This window comes from Lynx rufus, unplaced genomic scaffold (genome assembly GCF_022079265.1).
Source record: "Lynx rufus isolate CCGP_SWC_20201006 ecotype Redwood Valley unplaced genomic scaffold, mLynRuf1.p SCAF_18, whole genome shotgun sequence".
In the NCBI taxonomy this organism is placed as follows: Eukaryota; Metazoa; Chordata; class Mammalia; order Carnivora; family Felidae; genus Lynx; species Lynx rufus.
In genome coordinates, this window is record NW_025814832.1 from 11635965 (window position 1) to 11651454 (window position 15490).

At 40.3% G+C, this 15490-nt stretch overlaps 1 protein-coding gene across 3 annotated transcripts in view; it reads right to left on the reverse strand.

Moving 5' to 3' along the window:
- The window catches only part of GGNBP2 (gametogenetin binding protein 2), a 34617-nt gene extending 25334 nt beyond the window's left edge, over positions 1-9283 (reverse strand). Inside the window, exon 1 of one of the 3 annotated variants that reach the window (XM_047080889.1) lies at positions 9092-9283. In XM_047080889.1, coding sequence (XP_046936845.1) covers positions 9092-9184 — 93 coding nt within the window. In that variant the 5' untranslated portion in view covers positions 9185-9283. Of the gene's footprint in view, positions 1-7791; positions 7811-9091 lie in introns of those variants that run through there. The other 2 variants (XM_047080888.1, XM_047080891.1) reach the window with 2 other exon arrangements.
- Positions 9284-15490: the final 6207 nt, after the last annotated feature.

Genomic DNA, 15490 nt, shown 5'->3' on the forward strand with positions numbered 1-15490 from the left:
CAAGTTACTTAACCTGTTTGATTCTAAGCTTCCTCATTTGTAAAATGAGTTTAAGGAATAATGTTTAAGATCTCATAGAGTAGGTTGTGAGGATTAAATTACATTTAAAAGTGTTTTCACCTTTTGGGATGAGCACTGGGTGTTGTATGGAAACCAATTTGGCAATAAACTTCATATAAAAAAAAAAAAAACTGAGGGTTGATGGGGGGGTGGGAGGGAGGGGACGGTGGGTGATGGGTATTGAGGAGGGCACCTTTTGGGATGAGCACTGGGTGTTGTATGGAAACCAATTTGGCAATAAACTTCATATATTGAAAAAAAAATAAAAAATAAAAAAATAAAAGTGTTTGCTGCAGTGCCCAATAACATTTAATAAGTAAAATAACCTGATATCTTACATTAGACAAGCATATTTTTAGCTATTTCTTTTAACTACAAAATAGGGTAAATTTTATAATGTAAATGATCATGGGGCACCTGGGTGGCTCAATCGGTTAAGCGTCTGACTTCAGCTCAGGTCATGATCTCACGGGTTCATGAGTTCAAGCCCAGCGTCGGGCTCTGTGCTGACAGCTCAGAGCCTGAAGCCTGCTTCAGATTCTATGTCTGCCTCTCTCTCTCTGCCCCTCCCCCGCTCAGGCTCTCTGTCTCAAAAATAAATAAACACTAAAAAAAAAAATTGTTTTTTTTATAATGTAAATGACCATACACACAATATATGAAATACTCAGAACAGTACCAGGCACATACTAAATGTCTGCTCTGATTATGAACAAAAAGGATATAAGGTATTTATTCAAATGTCAAAATTCCCTACCAGAGGAAGATCATGGGGAATTACTAATTAGCACATGTCACTTGATCTCTGATACCATTGATTATGAGAAGTACCATAGTCACATACCACTGAGAAAGAGCCATTATAACTGTTAGCTGTCAGCAAATGAAAGAAACATCCAATTTCAGAGATATTAAAATGTGGGGGCAAATAAAGTATGCCTTTCAAAACAATGAAATAAAGTAACACATTTATATCTTAACTAAAACATTGTTAAAGGTATCAAACATACTGTGCTAGGACAAACTTCTATTTCTAGATGACAAGGACCACAAACTCCTACATACTCACAGAGTGAAGTCATGATAAAAGACCCATTTGAGACAAAAACAAAACACTACAAATACCCCAACCAGTTGAACATGATCTTAAAACTAATTCCTCCTGCACCAACCAGCACCACAAAGACCTGCTTTTTTAATAGTGGTAACCATTCTTTTTCCTCCACATTAGACATGAGAGCCCTAAAACATGCTTGTTCTAACAATAAACTAAAGACTGAACAACAAAGACAAGTGTAAGCAATAGATTGATCTTTTCTTGACTTGATAAGGGGGGGGGGGAAGTACAGGATATGTGAAGTAGAGACAACCGGATACGAAGGATGGACAATGATGCAAGCAACAACTCAACACTCCAGGACTCCACTATATTTCACAAAACGAAAAACTCCAGGTACAATATGATTCAAATGACTGTATGTGTGCATTTTCTTACAGAAAAAGAAAATACATTATATATTAGATGTGGCCTATCTCTAGGCAGCGAAAAGATAGAGGACTTTTTCCTTTATGTGTTCCTACCTTTCCCAAATTTATTACAATGCACATATACTGTTTATTATCGAGGAGAAAAATTAGTGTTCCTTGCTTCCAATTCTATATTCATTATACTGTACTCAAGAGACATGCTTCCATCTCAATAGCTTTTACTGTTCTGGAAGTTTCTTCCCTCATATAGATTATATATCCAAATCTCATAGGTTCAAGGATCAATTATCGAATTTCAGGTTTATCGACTTCTCTCTAGTTTTCCCTCTCATAGTCTTATTAACGTCTCCAAGAGTGTTAATTAATTACTATTAATATCTCCAAGAGTAGTAGTAAGAGGGGAAGCCATTTAGCGTAGCTTCATTTACACTGGGTATTGTTCTAAGCACTTTCATATGTTAACTTTACCAACAGTACTAAGTAAAACTGGTCACTGGTCTGCTTTAGGTGGCCCTAAATGAATTGGTGAGAATGACAGAAATAAATGGGCAAAAAAGTCTAATGATCCATACTATTATATTTAGCAGTGTTTACTCAAATTAAAAAAAAATTAATAATCCCCAGACTTCCAGCTGAATTACAAAGCTGTAATCATCAAGACAGTATGGTATTGGCACAAAAAACAGACATTAAGATCAATGGGACAGAATAGAGAACCCAGAAATGGACCCACAAATGTATGACCAGCTAATCTTTGACAAAGCAGGAAAGACTATCCAATGGAATAAAGACAGTCTCTTCAGCAAGCGGAGCTGGGAAAACTGAACAGCAACATGCAGAAAAATGAACCTGGACCACTTTCTTAACACCATACACAAAAATAAACTCAAAATGGATGAAAGACCTAAATGTAAGATAGGAAGCCATCAAAATCCTCGAGGAGAAAGCAGGCAAAAGCCTCTTTGATCCTGACCGCAGCAACTTCTTACTCAACACGTCTCTGGAGGCAAGGGAAAACCAAAGCAAAAATGAACTATTGGGACCTCATCAAGATAAAAAGCTTCTGCACAGTGAAGGAAACAATCAGTGAAACTAAAAGGCAACCGACAGAATGGGAGAAAATATTTGCAAATGACATATCAGATAAATGGTTAGTATCCAAAATCTATAAAGAACTTATCAAACTCAATACCCAAAAAACAATCCAGTGAAGAAATGGGCAAACAACATGAATAGACACTTCTCCAAAGAAGACATCCAGATGGCCAACCGACATATGAAAAATGCTCAACATCATTCACCATCAGGGAAATACAAATGAAAACCAGTGAGATACCACCTCACACCTGTAAGAATGCCTAACATCAACAACTCAGGCAACAACAGATGTTGGCGAGGATGCGGAGAAAGACGATCTCTTTTGCACTATTGGTGGGAATGCAAACTGGTGCAGCCACTCTGGAAAACAGTATGGAGGTTTCTCAAAAAGTTAAAAATAGAACTACCCTATGACCCAGCAATTGCACTCCTAGGTATTTATCCAAGGGATACAGGTATGCTGTTTTGAAGGGACACACGCACCCCAATGTTTAGAGCAGCACTACGACAACAGCCAAAGTATGGAAAGAGCCCAAATTTCCATTGATGGATGAATGGATACAGATGTGGTATCTACATACAATGGAGTATTACTCAGCAATCAAAAAGAATGAAATCTTGCCATTTGCAACTACATGGAAGGAACTAGAGGGTATTATGCTAAGCGAAATTAGAGGTACAATGCAGATGAACATAAAGGAAGGGAAGCAAAAACAATATAAAAACAGGGAGGGGAACAAAATATAAGAGACTCTTAAATTTGGAGAACAAACGAGGGTTACCGGAGGGGTTGTAGGAGGGGAGGATGGGCTAAATGGGTAAGGGGCATTAAGGAATCTACTCCTGAAATCACTGTTCCACTATATGATAATTTGAATGTAAATTTAAAAAGTTAAATTAAAAAAATTAATAATCCCAATTATTAGATCCATGAAAACTGGTAGAAGATAAAAAATAGTTAATAGTACTGAACAGTTAACTCACATTATGTTATCTGGAATCACTACACGGTTTAAAACACAAACAAACTGAACTGTCAAGTCAGAATAAAGGTGTAGGATAAACTTTCAAAGTCATGTAACTTAACAGAACACTGCAGGACACTCAAAATCTACCATGTAAGCAACTAACACCTTGATTTGCATTCTCACCGGTTTGGTACAAATGTATCAAACAATTACATATCTATTGCCACCATAAAAAAGAAAATTAAGATCAAAGCGGCCAATTTAAGGAACAAAGAATGCCTCTTATTTAACCAGATCAAGGTCTCTCCTGTTTGGTTCATAGATGAAATCCTAAATTCTCCGTATAAATGAATTATTTTTATTCTTATCAACTATGTTTTCTTGTTTTAATAATTAAGGCAGAGATCAAAGAACAAATCTAACATATTGAGCCCTACCAGCTGACCTTTAAAATATATATAGTGTAGGGGTGTCTGGGTGGCTCAGTTAAGCATCCAACTCTTAACTCCAGCTCAGATCATGATCTCCCGGTTCATGATATGGAGCCCTACATCGGGCTCTGTGGTAATGGTGCAGAGCCTGCTTGGGATTCTCTCTCTCCCTCTCTGCCCACCCCCTCTCCAAATAAACTTTAAATAAAAATATGTATTATTTAATGGGATAATACCTGCATTGGGAATCCTTTCTAAAAGGTACAACAATGGACAGGGTGAAAAAAAATTTCTTAATGCTCATTTCAGATCATTTCATTTTCATCAAACTAGTAAAGATAAATGTCAAGACTGGGTCTATTACCGTGTTTTTCCTGTGTTTCACTGGCTTGGATAATACTAAATTTTCTCTTGTACTTAATCTATACCACCCTGGTTACAAACTCTGCACTTAATATTTTAAGTGTCCTTGCCTTTCAAACTTACAGTAATGGCTTTTTACCTTGCTGTTTTCTGGCCAATCACTACATGCTCTTTAATGTTGAGAGAAGACAGTAAGAAAAAAGGAAAAAGAGAAGGCAAAGAGGATAGTAGCACTATTTTTCCCCATTCTTTAAAACCACTTCCTTGACTTAATATTCAGTTTCTAGGTTACCTAGAGGAAGACAGTCATGTAAAATATTTCAGGTGTGGTTTCACAGAGGCATCATTAGTGTTCTGCTTCATGATGAGGTTGCCTATCCCTAGCTAGCCAAAAATAGAACCAGTCACTGTCCTGCAATTACTGTCTTATAAAGTTTATTGAATCCATTACCCACTTTCACTCTTGAATTATCTGTCCTGACCATAAATAATCTGTTTTTAGCATATTTTCACAAGCTCTAACCAACATTATTAAATTTTTATTTATTATTTAGCTTTACTTTTTTACTTCATCCTCACAGGTATTTATAACATCTATTGCCTCTGGTAAAATCAATTAAATACCTAAGAGTTGTAAGAAAACACTAAGTACTAAATTTAACAAATGCTAAACACTTAATCCCCAAGTGGATATGCCACCATTTATTATGTTTTAATGTCTTTGTTAAAAACCATTATCAAGGTCACACCTGATGGCTCAGTTGGTTAAGCATCCCACTCTTCATCTTGGCTCAGGTCACTATCTCACAATTCTTGAGAACGAGCCCCATGCAGGACTCTGCACTGACAGAACAGATCCTGCTTGGGATTCTCCACCTCTCTCTGCACCTCCCCTGCTTGCTCTCCCTTTCTCTCAAAATAAATAAATATACTTAAAAAAATTATCAGGGGTGTCTGGGTGGCTCAGTCCATTAAGCGTCCATCTCTTGATTTCGGCTCAGGTCATGATCTCATGGTTCGAGCCCCACGTAGGGCTCTGCATTGCCAGTGTGGAGCCTTCTTGGGATTCATTCATTCTCTCTCCTCCCCTCCCCCCCCCCATGCTCTCTCTCTAAAAATAAATAAGCTTAAAAAAATATTATCTAAGTCTTTAGTCCACTTCGATTATTTGAATTAGGAGAGTAAACTGCATCCCAGCAATATTGTAGCAATTTGACAGCATGTGTCAAGAACTTTATAAAAGGTTCTTATCCTTTGATCCAGTAACTGTAGTTCCAAAGCCTGAGGAAAAAAAAACTTTAATGAAGAAATTTATGCCTTATTTATATCCCTATAGCATATTCATAGTAAAAAATAGAATCATCCCTATATCCACAAAGGAAAAATGATTAAATTATGGAATGTTACACAACAAACTACTACATGGTCAGTAAAGCTACTTGGGGGTGCCTGGGTGGCTCAGTTGGTTGAGCATCTCACTCTTGATTTCAGCTCAGGTCATGACCTCAGGCAGTGAGATGGAGCCCTGCACTGGGGTCCTTGCTAACAGTGTGGGGCCTGCTTGGGATTTTCTCTCTCTCCCTTCCTCTCCATACCTCCCCTGCTCATGCCTGCTCTCCCTCAAAATAAGCAAACATTGGAGAAAAAAAAAAGGTGCTTAAGAATGAGAAGAGCAAATGTCCTCAGTATTACATTCAGCAAAAAAAGCGAGATATAAAATGTTCTAGTAGACAATACATCTCAACTCTGTATCTATGTGTCTTTGACTAGAATTACAGCAAATGCTGCTATATCCTTAGTTATCTCTGGGAAGCAGAATTAAGGAGAATTTTCTTGTTATATGGTAATTTTTAAAGACTACTTTGTAAGGATATAAATTTTGACTATTCTTTTAAAAACTACTCACTTGAAAACTATAATTCTTCAAAAATGTCTCTAAAATAAAATCTGTAATCTGTCCATTTGCTATTTTATAATTCTAGTAACACAAAAAGAATTTTGGCCATATAGCATACCACTTTTATAAATATTCCACTAGCTTACTTATTTGGTATTTTCTTAAATACACTTATATCAGCACTGTACTCTAGTATTCAAACCACAAAATTACAAAACGAGTCTTAAATGTGGATTCAACATGCCACATAAGAGGAGGCTACTTCCTCATATACAAGCTTCTCGATTTTATTTTACAAATCCTAAGGTAAAATCACAGGTTGAACTAAGGACAGAAGTTTCAGCTTCTGTTACCAAAACAATACGACATCTGTAACTGAATTGTGAAAGTTGTAACCAGGCTTAACACCTAGGTCCTAACAAAATTCTAAAACCACTTTAAAGATCACACAATGTTTTTTCAATACCTACGGACCCTAAGAACAAAGACCAGACCAAACGTTAACTTCAGGGATACACTGCCATCAAACTATCAGTGGACCAGTGAGAGCATAAACTTCTGCTACAGGCATCTTCCCTCCTTCTTCCCCAACAGGTGTTTGCTCTGCATTCTTCTTTTAAGTAGTATTTGGTAGAACAGTTCTGAAAGAAACTTATTTTCTTAAATATAATGCATTCTTGACAAGAATTTTCACTAACCACCATTCAGGGACTATGCACAAGTTCTGAGACAAAACAATTAATAGTCCCACTCATTCCTAGTGACAAAAACCAATCTAAAGCCAAGAAAAACTGTACCTTTTGCTAAATTAATGCTATTGTAAGATATTTAAATTAAATAATCCTAAATTTTATTTGCTTTGGCCACAAGTCCACAATACAATAAAAGCAAAACTCAACTACCAGGTTCAATCCAATCCCAACTTCTCTGGAGAAATAAGTACAATAATATACCACAGTGCAAGGTTCCATCTTTTTCTATGGAAAATTTTAGAAATTAATACCACTGTACAGAGAATATAAAAACACCCACTGCTTTAAAGTTCTATGTGACAGATGTATCAAAGCTGCATTCACACAAAAGGTGGTTATGTGACATAAGGAGAGAATCAGTGTCTATAAAAACTCAAATTTATGTTGGTTTCCCCTATGTTTTGATATCATACACTCAAAAGTAATCTTATGTCTAAACCCGTAAGATTTTTTTTAAACATCAAAGACATTCTGGGACAATAATCATAGAAGGTTGATACCAAACTATGGTGCTCTAGAAAAAGTGTTTGTGTTAGAGTTGGAAGAGAAAAAAGTAACAAATGAACATCTATTATTTTTCAAATTGAAAAATTCCATCATTTCATTTGATCAGAGTGCTTGTTTTTTTTCCTAACTTAAAATACAATTCCGTTACACTGTTAATGCAAAAAATGCAGAAATCATAACCAAGATATACAAGCACTTTCAAATGCACCAACACAAATTCTATTTACCTTATGTCAGGCCAAATCATTCTACCTTTTTCTATGAAAAAAAAAAATATACACGTGGGTAAGTATAGATGCTTTCACTTAAAAAGTTCTAACAAATCAAGTCATTGAATCCTTCTAATCCTTTTAAAAGTACTGCAGCTCAATCAAATTTTAATTGAGACTGGCAAACAGAAAGGCATAGAGTGGCAGCTCTACAATGACTTGCATTTTATATAAAATTTGAAAAAACTTCGATATTTGCCCAAAAAATTCAACAACAAAACAGAACTACCTCTGAAAAACAGAAAGGTACAGTTAATAAGGCAAATGTGATAATATGAAAAGACTGAGTTACACCTATCAAAACAGGCAAATGTATAATACAAAGCTTCAGCAGCATCAAAATGCAGATTTCAAAAATATTTAGAAAAGGTTCATTTCATTTCTTAAGAAATAGTGGCAACTGCACTCATTTCCTGTTCTGATTCAATTCAAATTTCTGCCATTTCCTTTCAGAGGAAATAGTACAGCAACACAGGGCAGAGGGTCAGTAATGCTCTACTATCATCAACTCTAAAAAACAAAACTACCCTGAGTGGGTTTTGACACTCAAGATGAGCAATCAGCTTTTTATAATGCTCTTACACATTCAATAATTTTGCTTCATTAACAAAAGGAGAAAAGGTTACTTGTAAACTAAAAAATAACTATTGCCAAGAAAACCCATTTTGAAGAGTCACGGCTTAGCAATACAATCATTTCAAAGAGTTTTAATATACTGGGCGATATGAGACTATTTGCAATGAAACCAAATCATTTTAGTGGAATCTTTCCTGTACAAGAGCATGTCACTCTGCCCTCAGTAATTATGCTTCTGTAGTGAGCTACATACAGTATTGAGACAGAAAATATACAGGTAGCAGTGCAGCTGCGACATTTCCAGATAATTAAGACTCCCCGAGGGTAGGTGGATTCTGTAAAGGATAGGCCCTAAACGCCCAGGATCCTTCAACCCCTCTCCGAGACGCATGCTTTGGCAAAAGCAGCGTCTCATAAAGGGGCAGGGGAAAGGAAGAGGGTTCAAAAAGGAAGGAAAACCTGGCGAGAGAGGCTCGAAATGCTTACGGAGCGCTGGGCTAGGAGCCCGCAGAGGTTACCGTGCGACACACTGCAAAGGCGAGTTTGTGGGGCCTGCCGGAGAGAAGGCCTCGCCTAGGAGTTGCAACACACTCTTTCTCCAGTGCGCAGCGCTCGGCCTGGGGGAGGGGGAGGAGGGGAAACAGCTGCCAGGGGAGCTGCGAGCCCGGCCCGGCCCGCTCACCGTGAGAGTGTCGTCTATGTAGAGAGGAATCTGTCTCCTCTCGAAGGGGAACTCCTCCTCCCCGTCCCTGCACACTGCCACCAGTCGCGCCATCGTTCCCGACGCTGCCGTTGCCACCGTCACCACCTCCTCCCAGCTGCTGCCGCCGCCGCTGCTGCTGCTCCTGCTGCTGCCGCTGCCGCCTCCTCCCAGCTCCTGCCTGCAACAGCCAAACCCCGCGAGCGTAAGCACCCGCCGCCGCGCAGCACTTTCGCCACGGGGGGGGGGCGGGGGAGAAGAGCAGGAGGGCACGGGAAAGCGGGACTGCGTTTCCCATCACCCGATTCCACACGCGCTCAGCCAATCAGCGCCGAGCAGTGCCGGGACCCGCCCCCTCGTGCCTCTCGCCTTCCCCAGCCCCCACCCCCGCCGGCCTCCAGTCAGGGTCCAAAGGAGAGGCGGAAGGGACCCATCAGCCCCGGGGCTTCCCCAGCCCGTCACCGGAGTCCCAGCTCTAGGACCCCACCCACGGCCTCAGCACCACAGCCCACCTCCTGCTTTCCGCCGCCGAGGACCCCTTCCTCCCCTTTCTTGGAGCGCCCCGCCCAATCAGTCCCCAGGGCTGCAGTTGCCCGGCACGACCCCGCCCCTGGGAGGGGTCGACCCCGCCTCAGCTCTGCGGAGTCTGTAGAGGGAGGCGCAGACCCCTTCCTCACCCTCCTCGCAAGAGACCTCTCGGTTCTGACCTTCACCGTTTTCCTGGTCGCCTCCCTGACCCCCACCTCTGCTCCCCGTTACCGGCTGACGAGGCCCGCGTCAGGGCCGGCCTTGGCGGGAGCGCGGCTCCGAATGCCGTTTCCTCTCCAGGCTCAGTCAGCCGCTCGCGCCACGGGGAGTGGGGGAGGGAGGGCGGGGGACGTGGGGAGGGTGGGGCAGGGAGGGGCCGAGAACGCTGGGCGGAGCCCCGCCTCCTCTCGCGATACTGTAGACCGACGCTCCCGGGTCGCCTCTTTCGAAATTCTGGTGGAGGGGGTGGGGTGCTCCCCAGGGTACCTAGAACGTGTTACCGACCCTTTCCCCCGAGTCTAGCTACCCGAATAAATCCGAAGTAGGGTTGCCAGGAGTGAGTAGGCCCAAACCTCTGTCCCTGGCCGCAGGGGCCTGGGAACGGCTCTCCCGAGGGCCGAAAGGAGCCGAACCGAGCTGACTCAGGGCCGACCCAAGGGTCGAGGCCCTGGGAGGACTTCGGTAAGTGGGGAGGAGCTGAGGCTTTCGCAGTCAGCGGTAGCAGAAAGCGAGAGTGAGGGAAGGGGAGACGAGCGTCTGGACAGTAAGAAACAAACTCTGAGCTTGGTTTCCAGGCACTTGACGCCGCTTTCCCTGACACCCTGATTGACCAGGGGCCTGCCGCATCACTGCTTCCCTGATTGAGACTGCGTCAAGATCCCACTGAGGGAAACTATTAGAGTGCTGATAGGTTAGTGCTCTAGTTGCCACACTAGAGGCAACTAGGAGACTATCTGGAAAGTGGCCTGTGTGCAGCCTGGCCAGAGAAACTTCTTGGGCCCGGTTAATATTAACAGGGACTCAGGACACGGATTCCCTTGGGCAAAGTACTGGTACCGGCCAAAGGCCCTTCCCCCGACCCTCTTCTGAGAAGCAGATCCGCTGTAAAGACGATTCATCTACACTCTGCGTGCCACCACGTACTCATTTTCTACCTTGAAGGCTTTGGAGGCCTGTTGTAAAACCAAAATAGTTGTTGGGAAGTATTTTGCCTATTAAAGTCTTGACGATTTTAAGGATAAATCCATTTGCTGCTCTTAAAACCAATACTGATGACAGATCTATATTTCCTGGTAGAGTATGCTAGAGCAGTGATACTGATCTTTAAAAAGTATTTTGGTCATCACCTGAAATCTTAGAGACTCACAACAAAAAACCCCACAGTGCATCTTTAGCCATGTTGACTTATGACATTGTGTTGTCACTGTTAGGGTAGGTGACATAATAAACGGAAAGAATCATTGTTCAGTCCCAAAGCTGTGATTATTCAGTGAGTATTATTTATGTCTTTTGGCCATGTTAGGAGAGCAGGACAATATGATAGCTTGGATCCGATAGACAAATAGGAAGTGCGTGCACCTTTTGACAGGTTAGATTACATAGCCAAAATCTGGACTTTTGGATGTTTCATGTAAAAACATTCCTCTTAGGAAAAAATACTGTGGGTTTTAAGATCTAAAGGTGCTCTTATAAAGACTAAATTAATGTACCTACTTTATACCTCGTTTTATTTATTTATTTATTTTGAGAGAGAAAAAGCACAAGTGGGGGAGGGGCAAAGAGAGAGGGAGAGAGAGAATCCCTAGCAAGTTGTGTGCTGTCAGCGCAGAGCCTGATTTCAGGCTTGATCTCACAAAGCAAGAGATCATGACTAGAGCCGAAACCAAGAGTCGGATGCTTAACCTACTGAGCCACCCAGGTGCCCGCCCCCCCCCACCGGCTTTGTACCTTTTAAGCTTCCTTTGGATTGTAGTTAGTAAAGGACATTGAAGATGACAAGCTCAATATATAGGTGCTGATTTTAAGTACTTTCATTATTGAGCACACACTGGGTACTAGCAAAGAACTGAGTATTCACCCTGGGGATTTAAATCTTAAAAAGGCATTAAAACCCAAATATAAAACATGATGAGACCACAACAGTCTTTCCATCTGCGATTACTTTCCCTGATTTGGATTTGTCTTTTATTAACTAATCTCTGCATCCAACATGGATCAAACTCACAACCCTGAGATCAAAAGTCCCATGCTCTACTGACTGAGCCATCCAGGTGCTCCTGGGTTTGTCTTTTAAATCCACTAAACACACTGCTTAGTATCTTTGGACAGTGTTTCACATACTTTTAGGTAGTCAGTGAATACTTACTATAAGGTTAAAAAGGTAGATAATTTGCTAGATAAGTTGTTCTTTCTCAAGCAAGTAAGGTGATATAGCCTGGGTGCTCCAAATATGATAAAATCAATATTTGAGGGGAAATGCTTAGAAAATTATTTCACTGGGAGCACCTGGGTGGTTCAGTTGGTAGGGCATCTGACTTCAGCTCAGGTCATGATCTTATGGTTCGTGGGTTCGGGCCCTGTGTTGGGCTCTGTGCTGACAGCTCGGAGCCTGGAGCCTGCTTCGGATTCTCTGTCTCCCTCTCTCTCTTTGCTCCTCCTCCACTCATGCGTGCATGTGCGCTGTCTCTCAAAAATAATAAAATAACATTTACAAAATTAAAAATTATTTCACTGGAAAACAATTTTTAGAAGTTTTATCTATTGGGGGGGCGCCTGGGTGGCTCAGTGGGTTAAGCGTCCAACTTCAGCTCAGGTCATGATCTCACAGTCTGTGAGTTCAAGCCCTGCTTCCGGCTCTGTGCTGACAGCTCAGAGCCTTGAACCTGCTTGGGATTCTGTCTCCCTCTCTCTCTGCCCCTCCCCCACTCATGCTCTGTCTCTCTAAAATGATTAACATTCAAAAATTTTAATAAAAAAGTTTTAACTATGTATCTTCTTAATTTTAGAGCAGGCACTCATTTTCACTATTGGTCTAGCTTCAGCTAAAACCAATACTGCTGCAGCAAATATTTCATGACTTAAGTCATGAAGAGAGCCTTTAGAGAATTTAGAGAGCCTTTAGAACCTAAGAACCTTTAGAGAACTTAACTCTAATTGACAAAATAAGTTATTACATAAAAAAGCCATTTGTTGCCTATTTTAAAATTTCAATATAGGCATTGTGAAATACAAGGTTGAAGGATTGGAAAGGCCAGGAAAGAAGGCAGTCAACAGCAGAGGACATTTTGCTGGTACCTAGTAACAGTTGGAGTGATGGAGAGGTGATAAATCATCAACAAAATACCATTCTTTTTCTTATTTGGTCCCTAATGTGTGAGAGCCAGCCCCAAAACTCAAGCATGAATGAGATATGACTATTTGCCAAGCTACTTAGGTTTAAGAGAAAGAAGAGGACCTAATTTTTCCTTATATTATTTCTTATCTTCATAGACCACACATAAATTCCTGGGGAGCAAAATAAAACTTTGTATGATTTATGCATCATATTGGACATCAATGCTCAATAAAAATAAAACTGGTTGCTATCTTCCAAACACAAGCTAGCTATGGATGCATATTGGTAGGTATCTCCAGTTTAAGTTGGGTAATTTAAAGTCATGGGAATGAGTCAATTCCTTAAGATCATCGATAGAATAAGGTCCTAGACCACATTATACTCTTCTTTTTCCCCCTTCCTTCTCTGTCTCCACAAATTGATAGTTGAGGGTCACCTAGCTGGCTCAGTTGGTGGAGCATGGGACTCTTGATCTTGGGTTTGTGAGTTCAAGCCACATGTTGGGTATAGAGATTACTTAAAAATATTCAAAAAAATTGACTTTAAAATTAGCTAATTAGAATAACTTATCGTTGTTTTCGTGATAATAACCACATTGTTTTATGTGGTAGTAAAATCAATAGCAGAATGTAAATTTATTTAAATTGCCGTGGTTGTCCAAATCTGAGGATCTGTGAATTTGGTTTTCTTTTTCATGAGCTGACAGTGGGAAGTTTTGTTGTGTCTGTTGAAAATAGAGACACACAAGGAGCCTGGGTGGCTCAGTCAGTTAATTGTCTGGCTTCTATGCAGGTAATGATCTTGTGGTTCATGAGTTCCAGCTCCCCACCAGGCTCTCTGTCAGGGTGGAGACTCCTTTGGATCCTCTGTTACCCTCTCTTTCTGCCCCTCCCCTGCTCGCACACATTCTCTCTCTCTCAAAAATAAATAAAATTAAAAAAAAAAAGACACATTTCCTCCACTTAAATTTTTTTAAAGGGAAAATAATGTCTACAAGTTAAAATATAAGCCCCTCGAAGGCAGGGACTTTGTCTTACTTTTCGTTTCCCCTGTATCTATACCTGGTACATTGGAGCTCAATAAATGAACGATCTCTTTCTCTTCTATAAACTAGAACCAAGTCAGCATGGTCTTTTCTTACTAATTGTTTTGTTTTTATTAAGCTATTTCATTAGCTTTCTCTTACATGACTTTCATAATTAGAGGTGGAAGAAACATAGAGTACACTTTGTTCTTTTAAGTTATGATTCATTATCTGTAATTGTGAGACATAAACTTGAGAGATATTTAAGACCCGGAAAAGAATGAAGGAGCAGTTACTGACAAGAAGCAGCAGACCAGTTAGACAACGTGATCATTTAGTCATCAAATAATTTAAATTACTTTTTTTTTTTAATGAGAGAACAATATTGTTAGAGTCTCCTCAGCTCTCCAGCTTGGAGACTGGAGCCTATTTCAGATTCTGGGTCTCCCTCTCTCTCTGCCCCTCCCCTGCTTGTGTTCTGTCTCTCTCTTTCTCTCAAAAATAAATAAACATTAAAAAGTTAAAAAAAATAATAGATTAATTCCAAATATCATTGATTATAGTTAGCAAAAATGCCACATAAATACTAAATTAGCCATTAACATAATAAATTGAAGTAAACCAATTAGTGTAATAGTCATATTTAACGACTTAAGGAATAAATTTTTAACTAATTTAGAGGCAGCTGATCAAAACAGAAAATTGAAAATTTAATGTTAGAGGAGGTTCCACCCATACTACAAAAATAATCCAGGTTGCTTACCAAATATAAAACTAACTTGAGCATTCTGACCCTTGCCTATTTCTATAATGATTAGATTTCTACTTGAAAATAGAAAACAATAGGCAGATTTTAGTTCTTTTTTTTCCACTTAAATTTTTTTTTTTTTTTTTTTTTTTAGCATTTATTTATTGTTGAGAGAGTGCAAGCAGGGGAGGAGCAGAGAGAGAGAGGAAGACACAGAATGTGAAGCAGACTCCAGACTCTGAGCTGTCAGCGCAGCGCCCGACACAGGGATCGAACCCATGAACTGAGATCGTGACCTGAGCCGAAGTCAGACGTTCAACCAACCAAGCCATCCAGGCGCCCCTTCCCCCCCCCACTTTAAACAATATACAGGGAACATTATAATCAGAAACTAAGAATTTTATATTTTTAAAATCTTAACATTTTGAACAGCTGGTTCAAATATCTACTTAGAGTTTTTAAATGACTCAAATTCTCAGTAGGATATTAAACTTTAATATAGCTTAGTTGTATTAAATCAGCCTAGTACATGATTTTCTCACTGGTTCTCTTTCCCTTTAACATAGTAGATAAGGCCCCTGCCTGCCTCTGTAGCTTATTACTTTCTCCTGTTTTCTGAACTCCAGCCTTAAGTTTCAAGATGTACTAGTTATCCTCCCAACTCAGGACCTTTGCTGAAGGATACATTCTACCTAGAATACTGTTTACCCCTTCCCTTAACCACAAACATGGTCCTCAGACCATCCA